This window comes from Podarcis melisellensis (genome assembly GCF_964234715.1).
Source record: "Podarcis melisellensis genome assembly, chromosome: Z".
Classification (NCBI taxonomy): domain Eukaryota; kingdom Metazoa; phylum Chordata; class Lepidosauria; order Squamata; family Lacertidae; genus Podarcis; species Podarcis melisellensis.
In genome coordinates this window covers 15,821,197-15,836,530 of record NC_138547.1, presented here as the reverse complement: position 1 = coordinate 15,836,530, position 15,334 = coordinate 15,821,197, and the positions used below count along the sequence as shown (strand labels likewise).

The 15,334-nt window shown below is 44.4% G+C and overlaps 1 protein-coding gene and 1 long non-coding RNA gene across 3 annotated transcripts in view; both read left to right on the top strand.

Moving 5' to 3' along the window:
• Nucleotides 1-15,334, top strand: part of GPR107 (G protein-coupled receptor 107) — a 49,540-nt gene that overhangs the window by 19,627 nt on the left and 14,579 nt on the right. For both annotated transcript variants that reach the window (XR_014164668.1, XM_081897102.1), the window contains exons 8-14: nucleotides 44-142; nucleotides 1,185-1,318; nucleotides 2,559-2,634; nucleotides 2,852-2,925; nucleotides 3,748-3,865; nucleotides 4,551-4,681; nucleotides 5,239-5,282. Coding sequence is in view for 1 of the 2 variants with exons in the window: in XM_081897102.1 (XP_081753228.1) it covers nucleotides 44-142; nucleotides 1,185-1,318; nucleotides 2,559-2,634; nucleotides 2,852-2,925; nucleotides 3,748-3,865; nucleotides 4,551-4,681; nucleotides 5,239-5,282 (676 nt within the window). In the remaining variant the exon portion in view is untranslated. The remainder of the gene's footprint in view (nucleotides 1-43; nucleotides 143-1,184; nucleotides 1,319-2,558; nucleotides 2,635-2,851; nucleotides 2,926-3,747; nucleotides 3,866-4,550; nucleotides 4,682-5,238; nucleotides 5,283-15,334) is intronic.
• On the top strand, nucleotides 5,289-8,249 carry LOC309361858. The gene is made up of 2 exons (XR_014164671.1): nucleotides 5,289-6,481; nucleotides 6,555-8,249. It is a non-coding gene; the product is annotated as an uncharacterized lncRNA (long non-coding RNA).

Sequence of the window (15,334 nt, the reverse complement as noted above, 5' to 3'; positions counted from 1 at the left end):
GAACATTTGCGCAGATTGTTGACATTTCCTTTCTTCTTCTCAGTTCTCCTTCAACATCAGCTCAGAAAACCAAGAAGGTCTCTACAGTCTGTATTTTCACAAATGTGTCCCGAAGAACGAGCAGCTCCTCTTCACTCTTGATGTGAGTTGGGCTTTAGTTTCCTTTTTTTTTGCTTTGAACCCAGACTCCTCACCCACCCAGCTCCCTCCTGGTGTTCTGGACTGCTTTGGGAGAGTGTGAGAAGGACATCCAAAATATTTATTGGCTGGGAATGCCCCATGGTATCTCAGGTGCACTATCTAAATTGGCAGCAGTTAGTGTACATTGGGACTGGTGGGGTGGAAGGCAGGGAGCTACAGCCAGTGATGTGCCCAGCCAGAGTTGGTGGTTGGCAGAGCCAAAACCAGACCAGGCGGAGCCAACTGATTCTGGTTTTATTATCCTCCTCCCCCTCCCCCCCAAATTCTACAAGGGGCGAAACAGACTAAGGAGGAGGAGAAAACTGACAACTAGGGTCACCGTCTGGACTGGTTCTAATCAAAAAGGCAGGCAGGTGGGGGCTGGCTGGGAGCAGACAGAGTTTGGTGGGGCAGTGGACAGTTCACCCAAATGGAGCAACCTCTGCTGATCTGAATTCTCCATGTTGATACCTCCTTTTCAGTTTTCCTAATTTCCTCCCTTGAACCTCTTTTTAAAACTGCTTTAATTGCTACACGGTTTTTTACTTTTACAATTGTCTTGTTTTATTGCATGTTTTAATTGTTGGTGCTTATTTTGATTTTATTTTTTGAATAACTTTTTATTGGGTTTTATAAACAGGAACTGTAGGAAAAAATAAATGATAGAAATAAACAGACCAAATCTTCTCATGTCATTTGTACATCACAAACATAGCATAGGAAATTCGCAGTAATATCTACAACACGTGGTTCATCACTAGTGGTCAACATCTAGGTTACTGATTCTTGAATTGGCTTAAAGAAAAATGATGGGAAAACAGGATTGAACAGAGATAACAATTAACATTGTATAGCGCGAATGTTTATTTTGATCAAATGTGCCAGTTTTTAAAATAATGAGTTTTATTCTTGCAAGCGGCTTAGATGCAGCTTTGGCAGTTGAGTGGTGTATACACATTCAATAAATGACAATGCTAATAGTGCAATGCTTTGTCTGCTTCCAGATTGAGATTATGGAGAAGAATCCAAGCAGCTACCTCTCAGCAGGAGAGATCCCTCTCCCTAAGCTCTACATCTCCATGGCCCTCTTCTTCTTCATCTTTGGAGCCGTGTGGATCCACACTCTTCGGAAGCGCAGGTGAAGCGGGGATCCTCAGCAAAGCAGCCACTCATTCATAGAGAGCCAAATTTCTGCAATCAAATAGATAAATGCAAACATAAAAGCCATCAGCTTAAAAGAGAATACAGTGGTACCGTGGGTTACATATGCTTCAGGTTACAGACTCCGCTAACCCAGAAATAGTACCTCGGGTTAAGAAATTTGCTTCAGGATGAGAACAGAAATTGTGGGGTGGCGGTGCGGTAGCAGTAGGAGGCCCCATTAGCTAAAGTGGTGCTTCAGGTTAAGAACAGTTTCAGGTTAAGAACGGACCTCTAGAACAAATTAAGTACTTAACAAGGTACCACTGCATATACTCTTGACTCCACAATGCATAGTTTTCAACAGTTGGTGCTCAGATGTGAGATCTGTTTCATACATCTTAGATATATGTCAGTCAAGTCAACGTATCCCTCTGAAATCCAGGGTTGGGTTGATGTGTGCAAGACTTGGCCACCAGTCCCCTGTAAAGGCCTCCTGTTCTGTCTCGCCCCTAGCAAGCCTGCATTGCTGTGTAAGAGGCTAAGGCTATAAGTGTGCACTAACCCTGATAGCTATGCTCTGCCTCCAGGGTTGGAAGCAGTAACGCTTCAGAATAGCAATTGCTGGAAATCACAGATATGCAGTATGCTGTTGTGCTCAGGCCCTGCTTGCAGGTTTTGCATGGGCTCTTGGGTGGCCGCTGTGAGAACAGGATGCTGGACTAGATGGGCTGCTAGCATGGTCCAGCAGGGCTGTTTTGCACTCTTTTATTTATTATTATTATTTAAATTATTATTAAATTATTCATTAAATTTCTATGCCACCCTATACCCTCAAGTCTCAGGGCTTCTCAGCAAGCATCCGTTTCTACATGCCCACCTCCCCAAAGAGATCCTTCCTCACTCTTCCAGAAACTGGCTATTTCCACGTGGGTAGCTGTACCAAGATAGGGTTTCAAATCATTGTAAATAAGTGCCTTACTTTGGTCCTGAAAGAGAGAGAGAATTAAAAACTGTCTTGCGTAAATTATTATTTCCTGCTGCGCATACCTATGACTATAAATATTCATTGCCAGGAAACGGTAACAATATTTTAATAAAAAGCAGCAGATGTCAGTGGGCTCTGTTGCTACAGTATTTTGATTCAAACTCGCCTATTGTGTTTTTTTATTTTTTGGTGTCAGGAGAGTGTCAGCAGGACTATTCTCTTCTGACTTTCCTTCTCGTCTTTGTTTCAGGGCTGATGTGTTCAAGATCCACTGGCTGATGGCTGCTCTTCCTTTCACCAAGTCCCTCTCATTAGTCTTCCATGCAGTAAGTAACCACTGTTCGTTTTTTTAGTTGTAACTAACAAAGAAAAAAACTGTGTCTTAAATGAAACTGATGATTATGAGCTGTGCATTCAAATGTAGAAAAGGCAGTAAGATCTTCAAATCATTGGGTGGTATATTTATTTAACAAGGTTCATATACTGCTTGATTATTGGCTGGCTGCACACTTTTGACATCACTCCTGCCCTTTCCCCCTCCAGATTGATTACCACTACATCTCCTCTCAAGGTTTTCCCATCGAAGGCTGGGCTGTCGTCTACTACATCACTCACCTGTAAGTATGTGGACCATGATGCTGTCCGCCATGTGGTTTGCCACTTCCACAGAGGCTGGCCAGTGGAGTGTGTGGGTCCTCTCCTCCTTAGATGATTGGTCACGGGGAGCACAGAGTTGGTCCTGCTTGATGTCTGTACCAATAATTGTAGGTGCAAGAATAATTATTTTGTCACCTCCACCTGTATTGGGTGTGGGGAACATCTGGCCCTTCAGATGTTCCTGAACTGTATCTCTCAACAGCCCCAGCAACAGTGTTGGCCAGGGATGATGGGAGTTGTAGGCCAAAAATGTATGGAGGGCCAAAGCCACCTGCTCTATATACACTCATAATATTGTTTCTGATTACCTTATTATGTTGCTGCCAATACTAGTCTAACTCAGAGTAGACCCATTGGAATTAAGGGGCCGAAGTTGGTCACATTCATTAATTTCAGTGCACCTACTCTGAGTAAGACTAGCACTGGACACAACCCCATTTCCGTAACCCTTAAGCAGATGTGATTGGTGTTCTCCTGTGCTTCTGATACATTTGTGTACATTTGTGTACGTTTTGCTAGTTAATTGATTAATGTTCCTAAATTGCTTTCTCCTGTTGAGATGGCTTGGAGTGTAAGCACGGAAATTAAATAACTTATGTTTTTGAAATCCCTTGTGACATTTACATAAAGATTGATCAGTTTCTCTGTAGAGCACTGTCAATGTCACATGAACATGGTTTTTTCTTTTGGGTTTTCATGCATGTAGCTTCTGAAACAGTTGTTCAAGGAAGCATTTACTCCCCCTGCTGATGCCAATTTAACTTAATTTATTTTTTCACTAGGTTGAAGGGGGCTCTGCTCTTCATCACCATTGCTCTCATTGGCACAGGCTGGGCATTCATTAAGCACATCCTTTCTGACAAGGACAAGAAGATCTTCATGATTGTCATTCCACTCCAGGTGAGGCCTTGACTTCCCCTGCAGGGGTGTGCTGTGTTGCACTTATGAACTAAGAACTTCTGAGTTCTTTGAACTCTTTATGTGCTGAAGTCATCATTGACCCCCAACCCGGATTCTTAGGAATGTTACATGAAACAAAGGCAAGAATAATAAAATCTTAGAGTTGGATGGGACCCCAGCGGTTACTTAGTCTGACCCCCTGCAATGCAGGAGTCTCAAATACATCATACATGACAGGTGGCCATCCAACCTCTGCTTAAAAACCTCCAAGGAAGGGAAGCCCACCACCTCTAGAGGGTGGCTGTCCCACTGTGTACCAGCTCCTTCTGTCAGAAAGTTCTTCCTGATGTTTAGTCAGAATCTCCTTTCTTGTAAGTCATAGAATCATAGAGTTGGAAGAGACCACAAGGGCCATCGAGTCCAACCCCCTGCCAAGCAGGAAACACCTGCCAAGCAGGAAAGTCAAATTCATTGCTATGGGTCCTACCCTCCAGAGCAGGAGAAAACAAGCTTGTTCCATCTTCCATGTGACCACCCTTTTGATATTTGAAGATGGCTATCATATCTCCTCTCAGTCTCCTCTTTTCCAGGCTAAACATACCCAACTCCTTCAACTGCTCTTTATAAAGCTTGGGTTTCCAGATGCTCAAGTGACTGATGTCTTGCTTGCTGCCCTTCTAACCAGGTCCTGGCCAACGTAGCCTACATCATCATTGAGTCAACAGAAGAAGGCACAACGGAGTATGGTCTCTGGAAAGAGATCCTTTTCCTGGTCGACTTGCTCTGCTGCGGGGCCATCCTCTTCCCAGTTGTATGGTGAGTACCAGCGAGGGCAACTATTGTGAGTGTGATGTGAAGTTCGTCTCTTTCTCCCTCTACCTTCCCTGTCCCTTTTTGCTTTTGTGCCATGGCCTTTAGATTGTACGCCTGCAGACAGGGACTGTCTTGTATGAACTGATGCCATGTTAAGCCTCTCCAGGAATCTTTGGGGCTCAAGAAGAGCAGGGTACAAATGCTTTAAATAAGTAATACTTACTCCACCCACCATCTTGTTTTTACTCTGCCTTGATAACTGTCTCTAATTCCTCTGATACCAAATAGATTAAACCTAATACATTAAAAGATTCTCCCTCTGTGTGTGTTTTGTTTCAAAACTGCCTTTGTCTAACTAGCATGCCTGGCTGGTCCAGGGAATGTAGCAGCAAGTTTTCCTAGCCAGCAGAGGATGCTCCTCACTTGCATAAAGCCAATTGCAGTCTGTGTGCCTCCTTCTGGTGGGTTGGTGGTGCCATTTTTTTCTTTTCTGAGCATCTATTGACTTGAACTCATAAGATGGTGTCTCCTTACCAATTCACCTTAATTCTCTCTTCTAGGTCAATAAGACATTTGCAGGAGGCTTCTGCAACAGATGGGAAGGGTAAGCTGTTCATTACCATTGAGCTCCTACTCCCCGTAAAACTGTTGTGGGGAGCGAAGCTACACAAGTCCGGTCCCTTCCTGCCCCCACCTCATGCTGGCATTTTGTTGATCTTTTTTAATGACATTCAGATTTTCTCACTGTGGAGTGAGACTTCAAACCTATTAATTGTATCCAGCAAAATCAGTGGTTCCCAGCTTTTCAAAATCTGATAGTCATTTACACCTTCAGCACCCCCTGCTGCTCCCTTGCCTCTTATGTAATCCCACTGCCCAGGTGGCAGTGCAGCCCACTTTGAGAACCACCGAACTAGAGAGAAGGGGGCATGCCTCTCAAGACGGTGTTTGCCATCTTTAGCTCCTATCATTACTTCTGTTATCTGTTTTATTTTTAAAGATTTATTAGGAAGCCTGTGTTAACTGATGCAGCATTCAGACATATGAAGCTGCCTATGTCAAGACAGCCCCTTGGTCTCTTTAGCTCAGGATTACCTCTTCTGACCAGCAGCTGTTTTCTCAGGCTGAGAGAGCCCTTCCCATTCCTGATACTAGAGCCATTATTATTATTATTATCATCATTATTTTATTTATTAAATGGAGATGCCAGGAACTCAGCGTGGGACCTGAAAACTCGGATGAAGCCTTCCTAGAGCAGATTACCAAACATTCAAAAAGGAGAGCTATAGTAGTTATGGAAGACTTCAACTTCCCTAATAACCTATTGGAACTCACTCTGCCAAGAACATAAGGTCCAACTAATTCCTCCATTGCCTTGCTGACAATTTAATTTCCCAGAAGGTGGAAGAAGTATCAACGGGATCATCTATCTTGGACCTGGTCCTCATCAGCAGGGAGAAATTAATTGACATAGTGGAAGTACTGGGAAACTTGGGAGGAAGTGATCATGACCTCCTGGGTTTCATGATTACAGAGGCAAGGGAAAACTATGTAATTGGACATGCCCTCTGGACATTAATAAGGCTGATTTCAAAAGCTTAAGGAGCTAGCTACTGGATGAGATCCCATGGTCAGAAATACTCAAAGGGAAGGGAGTCCAAGATGGATGGGAGTTTCTTAAAGGTGAAATGATGAAGGCACAAATGCAGACAATTCCAACAAGAAAAAAAGTGGGAGGCATCTAAAGAAACTAGTGTGGCTGCATAAGGAGCTTCCAGATGAGCTGAGATTTAAGAAGGGCATGTGCAAGAAATGGAAGAACAGGGAATTCATGGAGGAGGAGTATACAGGAGTAGCCAGTAGTTGCAGGGAAAAGGTCAGATGGGCCAAAGCTCAGAATGAGCTCAGGCTTGCAAGAGAGCTTAAGAATAATAAAAAGGTGTCTTTGGCTATGTTTAAAGCAAGAAGAATAAGCAAATAGTAGGTCCTCTGCGTGGTGAAGATGGAGAAATGCAATTGGGTGACAGGCAGAACTGCTCAGTGCCTGCATTGCTTCTGTCTTCACCCAAAAGCAATAGTGTCCAACCTTATGATAACAGAAAAAGGAATGTAAAGATGGAGCTGCAGCCCAAGGTAGGAAAAGAGGTGTTAAGTGAACACTTGGCTCAAATGTGCAAGGCCTATATTCAAGGGTACTAAAGGAGCTTGCAGATGTACTCTCAGAGCCTCTGTCTATAATACTTGAGAAATCTTGGAAACCAGGTGAAGACCTAGAGGACTAGAGGTGAGCAAATGTCCCCAACTTCAAAAAAAGGGAAGGAGACCCATGTAGCTACCTACCAGTGAGCTTGACGATACCAGGAAATGTCATAGAACATATAATTCACCAGTCAGTCTGTGAGCGCTTATAAAGAGATGCTATGATTACTAAGACCCAGCATGGGTTTCTCAAAAATAAGTCATGCCGGATGAATCATATTTCTTTTGTTATAGAGTTACAAGCTTGGTGGATCAGGGGTATGCTGTGGGTGTAGTGTATCCTGATTTCAGTAAGGCTTTTGACAAAGTGCCCCATGATATTCTTGTTGACAAGCTGGTAAACTGTGGGCTGGGTGAGGTAACTGTTAGGTGGATTTGTAGCTGGTTGACTGACTGAATCCAGAGAGCGTTCACTAAGGATTCCTCATCATCCTGGAGAAAAGTGTATCGGATGAAGGAATTGAGCGGATGCTCATCCAGTCTGCAGATGACACCAAGCTGGGAGAGGTAGCTAATGCCGCAGAAGATAGCATTGGGATTCAAGATGACCTTAACAGATTGGAGAACTGAGCCCAGGCTAACAAAACGAATTTCCGTAGAGACAAATGAAAGGTTTTGCACTTTGGCAAGAAGAACCAGCTGCACCAAATATAAGATGGGGAACACCTGGCTTACTAGTAGTACATTTGAAAAGGATCCAGTGTCCAGATCAAAGGAAGTAATAGTACCGTTCTATTCTGCCTTCATCGGACCACACCTGGAGCACTATGTACAGTTCTGGGCACCATAATTTAAGAAAGCTATTGACAAGCTGGAATGTGTGCAGAGAAGGCAAACAAAGATGATCAAGGGTGTGGAAACCAACCCTTATGAGGAATGATTAAGGGAGTTGGGTATGTTTAACATGGATAAGAGGTGACTAAGAAGAGATATGGTAGCCATCTCAAATATCCAAAGGGCTGTCACATGGAAGATGGAGCAAGTTTGTTTTCTCCTGCTCTGGAGGTTAGGACCAAAGGTACAGGAAAGGATATTCAAGGTACAGGAAAGGAGATTTTTAAAACGTTAGGATGAAATTTCTGGTGGTAACAGCTGTTGGAAATGGGAATGGCTCCCTCAGAAGATGGTAGACCCTCATTCCTTGGAGGTTTTTAAGCAGAGGTTGGATGGTCATCTGTCTTGGGTGCTTTAGTTGAGATTCTTGCATTGCAGAGAGTTGAACTAGATGATCCTTGACATCCTTTCCAGCTCTTTGTGCAAACACGCTGCTATCACTTTTACTCTGCGTTTCTCCCCCCAACTCTCCACCTAATATATATATATATATATATATATATATATATATATATATATATATATATATGCTTTCGTAGATTTTCACGGGTACAGGAATGCAGGTTTTGGTGTCCTCGGGTGTCTTCCCGTGTAAAAGTTGGGGTGTCTAGGCGACGTTTCGACGAACACTTTGAAACCAATGCTTTAGACAAGTCAGAACACAAACCCAAACTTTGGCTCAGATATGTTGACGACACCTTTGTAATTTGGCCACACGGGAAGGAAAAACTGGATAGCTTCCTCACACATCTCAACAGCCTACACCCCAAAATACAATTCACTATGGAAATAGAAGCCAACAACCAACTTCCCTTCCTTGACGTCCTAATCTACAAAAAACCTGATGGCTCCCTAGGACACACTATCTACCGGAAAAAAACACACACCAACCGCTACTTACATGCACAATCACACCACCACCCTGCACAAATAAACTCCGTAGCCAAGACTCTCATCTCCAGAACCAAACGCCTGGCTGACAAAGACCACTTGACAACTGAGTTACAGAATCTCTCAAATGTGTTAATTGCCAATGGATACCAGCAAAACAGGGTTACGAAGCTAATCCAAAAAGAAACACCCCCCAAAAACCAAGACACAGAAGAAAACAATGGCATGGCCCTCCTTCCTTATATCAAGGGCACTACAGATAAAATTAGCAAAATCCTCCATAAACACAATATCAAAACAGCCTTTTGCACCAACCAAAAAATAGCCAATATCCTCAGAAACCCCAAGGATAAAATCCAGTTGGAAAACCAAGGGGTCTATGAAATACCCTGCAAAGTCTGCCCAGCCACGTACATTGGACAAACAAACAGACGAATAAATGCACGTATCGCAGAACACAAGAATGCCGTCAAAAAAGAAGAAAAAACTTCCTCTCTTTTCCAACACATGAAAGAAACAGGACACGAAATTAATTTTGCAGATTCCAAATTGCTCTTTAACATGGAACATCACCACAAGAGAATAATCATGGAAGCCATCGAGATAGAGAAACACCCTCACAACATGAACAAGCGTGACGACACATCCCGCTTGCCAGACATCTGGAAATTAGCCCTCCCCACAAAAACTGACACCAGATCCAGAGGCACACAGAACGCCATCACCAATCAACCACACCAGACCCAAACCCAGACCCTCTCCATAGATAAATTACAGACACCATCCAGTAGCCAAACCATGGTGGCACCTCCGGATGCTGCACCCCCCTGCAATCCCTACACAGATCTGGCTGACACAGGCCACAAAACCACAGCTCGCCCCTATACACGAAGCCAAGCCAGAGCACAACTAAGTGCAGTACAGCCATCTTCTCAGAAAAACTCTTCACAAAGTTCAAGAGGTCAAGACACAAAGACTTTAGCAACTAATCCACACCTAATGACCCACCTAAGTGGTACTCAGGATATCACTCAAGAAATCACTCAAGATATCCCTCAAGTAATTAAGGAACAAAAGAAGAAAAGGCACACTAGCCTGGGAACTTCCTCTCTGCCCAGAACATTGGAGGCTATACACCACACCCCCTCAACAGTATTTATAGGAACTCAAACACTGAGATCCTGCTCTGTTCCAGTAACAAGAAGCCGAAAGCACCAGCCTGAAGATGACGAGTGAGACCTCGTCGAAACGTCGCCTAGACACCCCAACTTTTACACGGGAAGACACCCGAGGACACCAAAACCTGCATATATATATATATATATATATATATATATATATATATATATATATGCATATTTAATGTCTTGTGAGCCCATGCTAGAGCCCGTTATGCTAGACTGCTTGATGCATTTTATTTAAGAAGTAAAATCCCTGTGCAGATATTTAGAAAAGGCTCTGCACAAAATTGATCACATAAACTTCTATGTTCTTGGTTCAAGGGTGGATAGGTCTGCCGGTGAAATATTTGGCCAGTCAAATGTGCACCCCACGGTCGATGCTGGCGAAAGAGAGAGAGAGAGAGATGGGCGTCTGCATCCCGAGTTGTCTGGTGGTTGATTTACGGTGTACCTTTCCTGCATTGAAGCTGGCAGCCTGGAGGGCTTTTGCTTTAAATTATTAAAAAATATTTATAGCCTGCCATTTTGTGCAAGTGCATCTCCCAAGGCGGCTTGCCAGGAGCCCAGCAGATAATGAAATAATAAAAGATGTAGTAAATGAATGTGGCGATAAGGTGGGGGGGAGAGAGAGTGCAAACGGTACCAGCAGCAGCAGCAAGCAAGAATTCCTAATGCAGCAGTTTGGAGGGCCTCAGTTATCCTTTGGAATCATGCTAGTAGGCTGGTGGAAGGAAAGCCACAAGAAGGAGCACTCTAGGCTTCCCTTGGGGTGATTTCATGGGGAAAAGGGGCCCGCCGCAGGTATTCTGCTTCTCCCTTTTCATATTTCAGTGAAGGAAACGGAGGTCAAACTTAATAAATAAACATGAAGGTAAGTTGGTTGGTTCTATTCCTACATCCATAGCTTGGTGGCATCTCCAGGCAGGGCCAGGATAAGACCCCCTGCCTGAAAGCAGCTGCCAGTCAGTGAGCACACTACTGAGCTAGATGGGCTCCAATGTTCTGATTCTGTTTATGCAGCTTTCTATTTTCCTATTTATTCAGAACTGATGAGGACTAGAATCTTGCTTTGTTTTTAGCTGAAGGGCTGTTGTTCAGCAGAGCGCATCTGCCTTGCATTGAGAAGGTCCAAAGGTTCAGTCCCTGGCATCTCTGGGTAGGGCTGGAAGAGCAGCTGCCAGTCAGTGTAGACAGCACTGAGCTAGATGAGCCCAGTGGTCTGACTTGGCAGCTTCCTTTGTTCATAACTGGCAAGCATATTCTGGAAAATGCCTGCTCTTGCCAGTTTAAGCTGAGACTACCCATCTTCAGTGACATCCGGACATTCTCCCTTCCTGTTGACTTCTTTCAGCGTTGTAAAAATAGTCTGCTAGGCACTGTGAGAGCTGTTTGCATGTAAGAGAACACCTACTCTGGTTTCTCAAACTCTGTGCTTCCCTTGCTCAGCGCCACTGGGCACATTGCAAGGGCAAGCAATAAAATTAGAGGAAAAGGCTGGGAAAGAGAAATGGAAGGAGCCCAGTATAAGATGATGCTAGGGCCCAGGAGGGGAAAGTGTCTGTCAAGGTGACTTTTTTGAATTGAAGGAAGCTCTCTGTGTGGCAGGTAAAGGGAGCATTTGCCTCTCCTCAAATAGGATATTGCAAGAGTTGGAAAGGGTTCAGAAAAGGGCAACCAAAATAGTGGGTATGGGGTGACTTCATTGTAGGGAAAGCTTCCAGCGTTTGGGACATTACTTTAGATAAAAGGCAAGTACGAAACAACATGATAAAAGTTCATAAAATGATGTGTGGCATGGAAAAAGTGGAAAGAAAGTTTCCCCCCCTCTCTTACAAATGCTGGAACTTGTGGACACTTAATGAATCTGAATGTTGGAAGGTTCAGGACAGATAAAAGAAAGGGCTTGTTCACACAGCACCTTAGTTAAACTGTGGAACTCCCTCCCTCAGTAGGCAGGGATGGCCACCAACATGGCTGGCCTTAGACGGGGATTTAACAGAGGGATTTCAATGGCTACCAGCCACATGCTATGCTCTGCCTCAAATTTGGAGGCTGCAATGCTTCTGAACATCAGCTGCTGGGAAACACAGGAGGAGGGGAGCTTGCTCTTGTGGTTGAATCCTGCATGTGAGTTTCCCACAAGCATCTGTGAGAACAGAATGCTGGACTAGATTTCCTTTTCTTATATTCTTAAAACTCTTTTCTCCAGCCACACTTGTCTGCGTGGTCTTCAGTGCTCCAAAAAGCCCAAAGAGAGGGCACAGTGGGAGGAGCTAATCTCTTGTGCCATTTAGAAAAGCCTCTGTTCCTGGTTGCCTGGAGACAATCAGCACTTGCCATAGGTGAGCATGCAAGTAGGTCTTGGACAAGCCCACTAGGACCTGTTTAATCAGGACAAGGCAAGCCGCCTGTCTGCAGGAGGTATTCAGATGCATACTTCTTGCAACACTGAAATTAGAACAAGTAGGAGCGACTTCTGCAGGGGAACATAAGTCATTAAAAACCCCAACCTTTGAAATGGCAGGCAAGTTCTTTAGCTATCATCTCCTCACCTTGCGCTTTTTTAAGCATACCAAATGAATCACAATCCATTATGTTCCCAAAATAAGAGGCTAAAGGCAATTGGGCTGGTAGCTTTGAGTCATAAATGGACTCTGTGATTTTCTCTCTCACCCACCCCTCTGGCCTGCTGCTGTCTCTTTTCCTTTATGCTTAAAAGTTTGGAAGACGAGGGTGGGTAGAGAGAGAAAACCCATCCCCCTTCAGTCAGTTCGCCACTAATTGGGAGGCTAGGTGGGAATGGAAAAAAGAAACGACAGAAAAATGCAGAATAACCGCACGGTATACTGTTCCACTCTTCTCCCCCGTGACCCTCTATATTTAATCCGGTTCTCTCTCTCTTTCTTGCTTTAGAATAAATGTTTTTCTCCTAACATTTTAACTGAATAGCTAAAAAGAATGAATAAAAACATAGTTTCTCGCTCCATAATTTTTCTTCAGTGCCAGCACTGCAAATCAAAGCACCTGATTACAACAATTTTTTACTTGCCATCTATGCACCCTAGCATCTCAGGAGTGGGTCACAACAATTTAAAATATAGCATTAAAAAAAGGTTTAAAACAAATGACCATTTATTTATTTATTTGTCAATCCAGCATCTACACTTTGGAACTCACTGCCTGTTGATTTCAGGCAGGTGCCATGGAATCAAGCAGTGCATACATTTTATGAAATAAATAAATCTATTTTATTCATTTTGTAAGACTTATACACTGCTGGATTACTTTGGGAAAAAATACAACCCCCCCCCCAAGCATTTGTTGCTCCACCCACTTTTACTGTTGGCCCCGCCCACCGTTGGCTTGTGACCCTCAGAAACTTAGACTAGGAGGGGATGTGACCCTTGGGTTGAAAAAAACCCTCTGTCTCTGATGCAGAGAGTCCTCTTTTTTGTCTCTGAAAATAATGACAAATGAAAATATATCTCTCTTTGCGCAGTGCCGGGCAAGACCCATGCGGTGTAAATTATCCCCTTTTCACAGTTGTTCTGCAGGAGAGTTCTTGACTGCTTTGTAAGCAAATTGCATGGCGGTTCCTGTTAGGCTGGTGCCCCCTTTGCCCTCGGCAAGGTCAGGGGAACAACAGGAAGCCACACTCCTCATGCCCTCAAGCCAAGTGTGACAGATGCACCATCTGCCATTGATTGCTGTTCCTGGCTGTGCCGATAAGAAGAGCCATGTCCTGGGTTGGGAAGATATCTCCCTAGCCTTTCCAGTCAACCAGCTCCGTGGCTCTGGGCTCCCTCGTCATAATGCTCATTGACTAACCTGCGAGGATGTGTCATGGGAACCATGTTGCTCCTTATAATTGAGTGTGGCTCTGTCCCATTATGACCGCAGCACGACTTACCGGAATGAACCTTAGCTGCTGCTGGTGTGGGGTCTGTCGTCTTCTTTTGACAGATCGAAGTGAACTCAGACAGCTTTAAGAGAGGATCGGGCAAATTCATGAAGGATAAGGCTGGGTACGGCTGCAAGCTGTGATGGATGTGTGCTACCTCCACTGCCGGAGGCACTTACGTCTGCTTGTCAGCTCCCCATAATAGGCATCTGCTTGGCCCCTCTGAGAACAGGATGCTGGACTTGATGGGTGCTCTTACATCCTACATCCAGAGGCCGTTAAGCCTCTGAATACCAGTTTCTGGGAATAAGAACGGGGGAGTGCTGGCATGTTCAGGTTCAGCTTGTGAGCTTCCCTAAGTGCCTGTGTAAAACGCTGAAGCAGAACCTGAGCACAGGAGCCCTCTCTCCTCCTGTAGTTTCCAGCAGCTGGTATTCAGAAGTGTTACTGCAGAGCATAGCTATCATGGCTAGTAGCTGTTGATAGAATTCTCCATGAATTTGTCCAGTGCTCTTCTAAAGCCTTCCTAGTTGCTGGCCCTCACTGCCTCCTGTGGGAGTGAGTTCTGTAGGTCAGCTATGACCCGCATGAGAGAACTCCTTCCTTTTATCTGTCCTGGAACTTCTAACATTCATTTTCTTAGGATGTCTGTGACTCCCATTGTTAACGAGAGGAAGGGGGGGGGAGAGAGAGAAAGAGGGGGGCATTTCTTTGTCCAGTGTCTCTATGGCATGCATTGTTTTATAGACTATTAAATCATCTCTTACTTGCCTTTTCTCTAAACTAAGAAGTCTCAAACACTGCAGTGTTTACTCATAGGAGAGTTTCTCCATCCTTATGACCATTTTGGTTTGTCCCCAGTGAACATAAAATGCAGGACCAGCCAGTGTCCTCGTTCTGCGTGGCAAAGAGAGTCTGTCCTCCTCAAAGCAATGCCAGTTTCTCAACCTTCACTCTCTCCTTCAGGTTGCAGCAGAGGCTTCTCTGTTTCCACTCCCCCCCCCCTTAAGTTGATGGCGCTGCAGCTAGCCTTGTTTTCCATCACCGCACTCTGTGGACTCCTCTCTCACATGTCCCGCCCCCCAACACCTTGTCCTTGAAACCAGCATGGCTTTGGGTCTCTGGCAAGGCGGAAGCCAGCAAATGCTAACTTGGCAGGTGAAAAGAGAATTTTGGCTTATTTATAGCCGAGGCTTTCAACCTCCCTGCATCTTGGCCTTCTGAATAGGTTCTGGCCTGAGAGATTGTGTGTGTGTGTGTGTGTGTGTGTGTGTGTGTGTGTGTACGTGTGCATGTGGTCCAGTGCAGAGGTAGTGAATCTTCTTAAGCCTGATAGCCACCCATGTGCAGAGGAGGGTGACCCAGATGATAAGGGGCCTGGAAATCAAGTCTTATCAGGAGCAGTTGGGTATGAATTGCAGGTGTGTTGTATCATTTTTTAAAATGGTAAAGTGCTTTCCACAGGGTCAATATGAGATTGTTCAGGAGGTGAATAAAGATCTAGAGGTCAAAAGGGCCATGCGTAGAAAAGAAGTTTACAAGGTATGGTGTGAAAAAAATAATTAGGGACCATGAGCCTAAGAAGTCAAG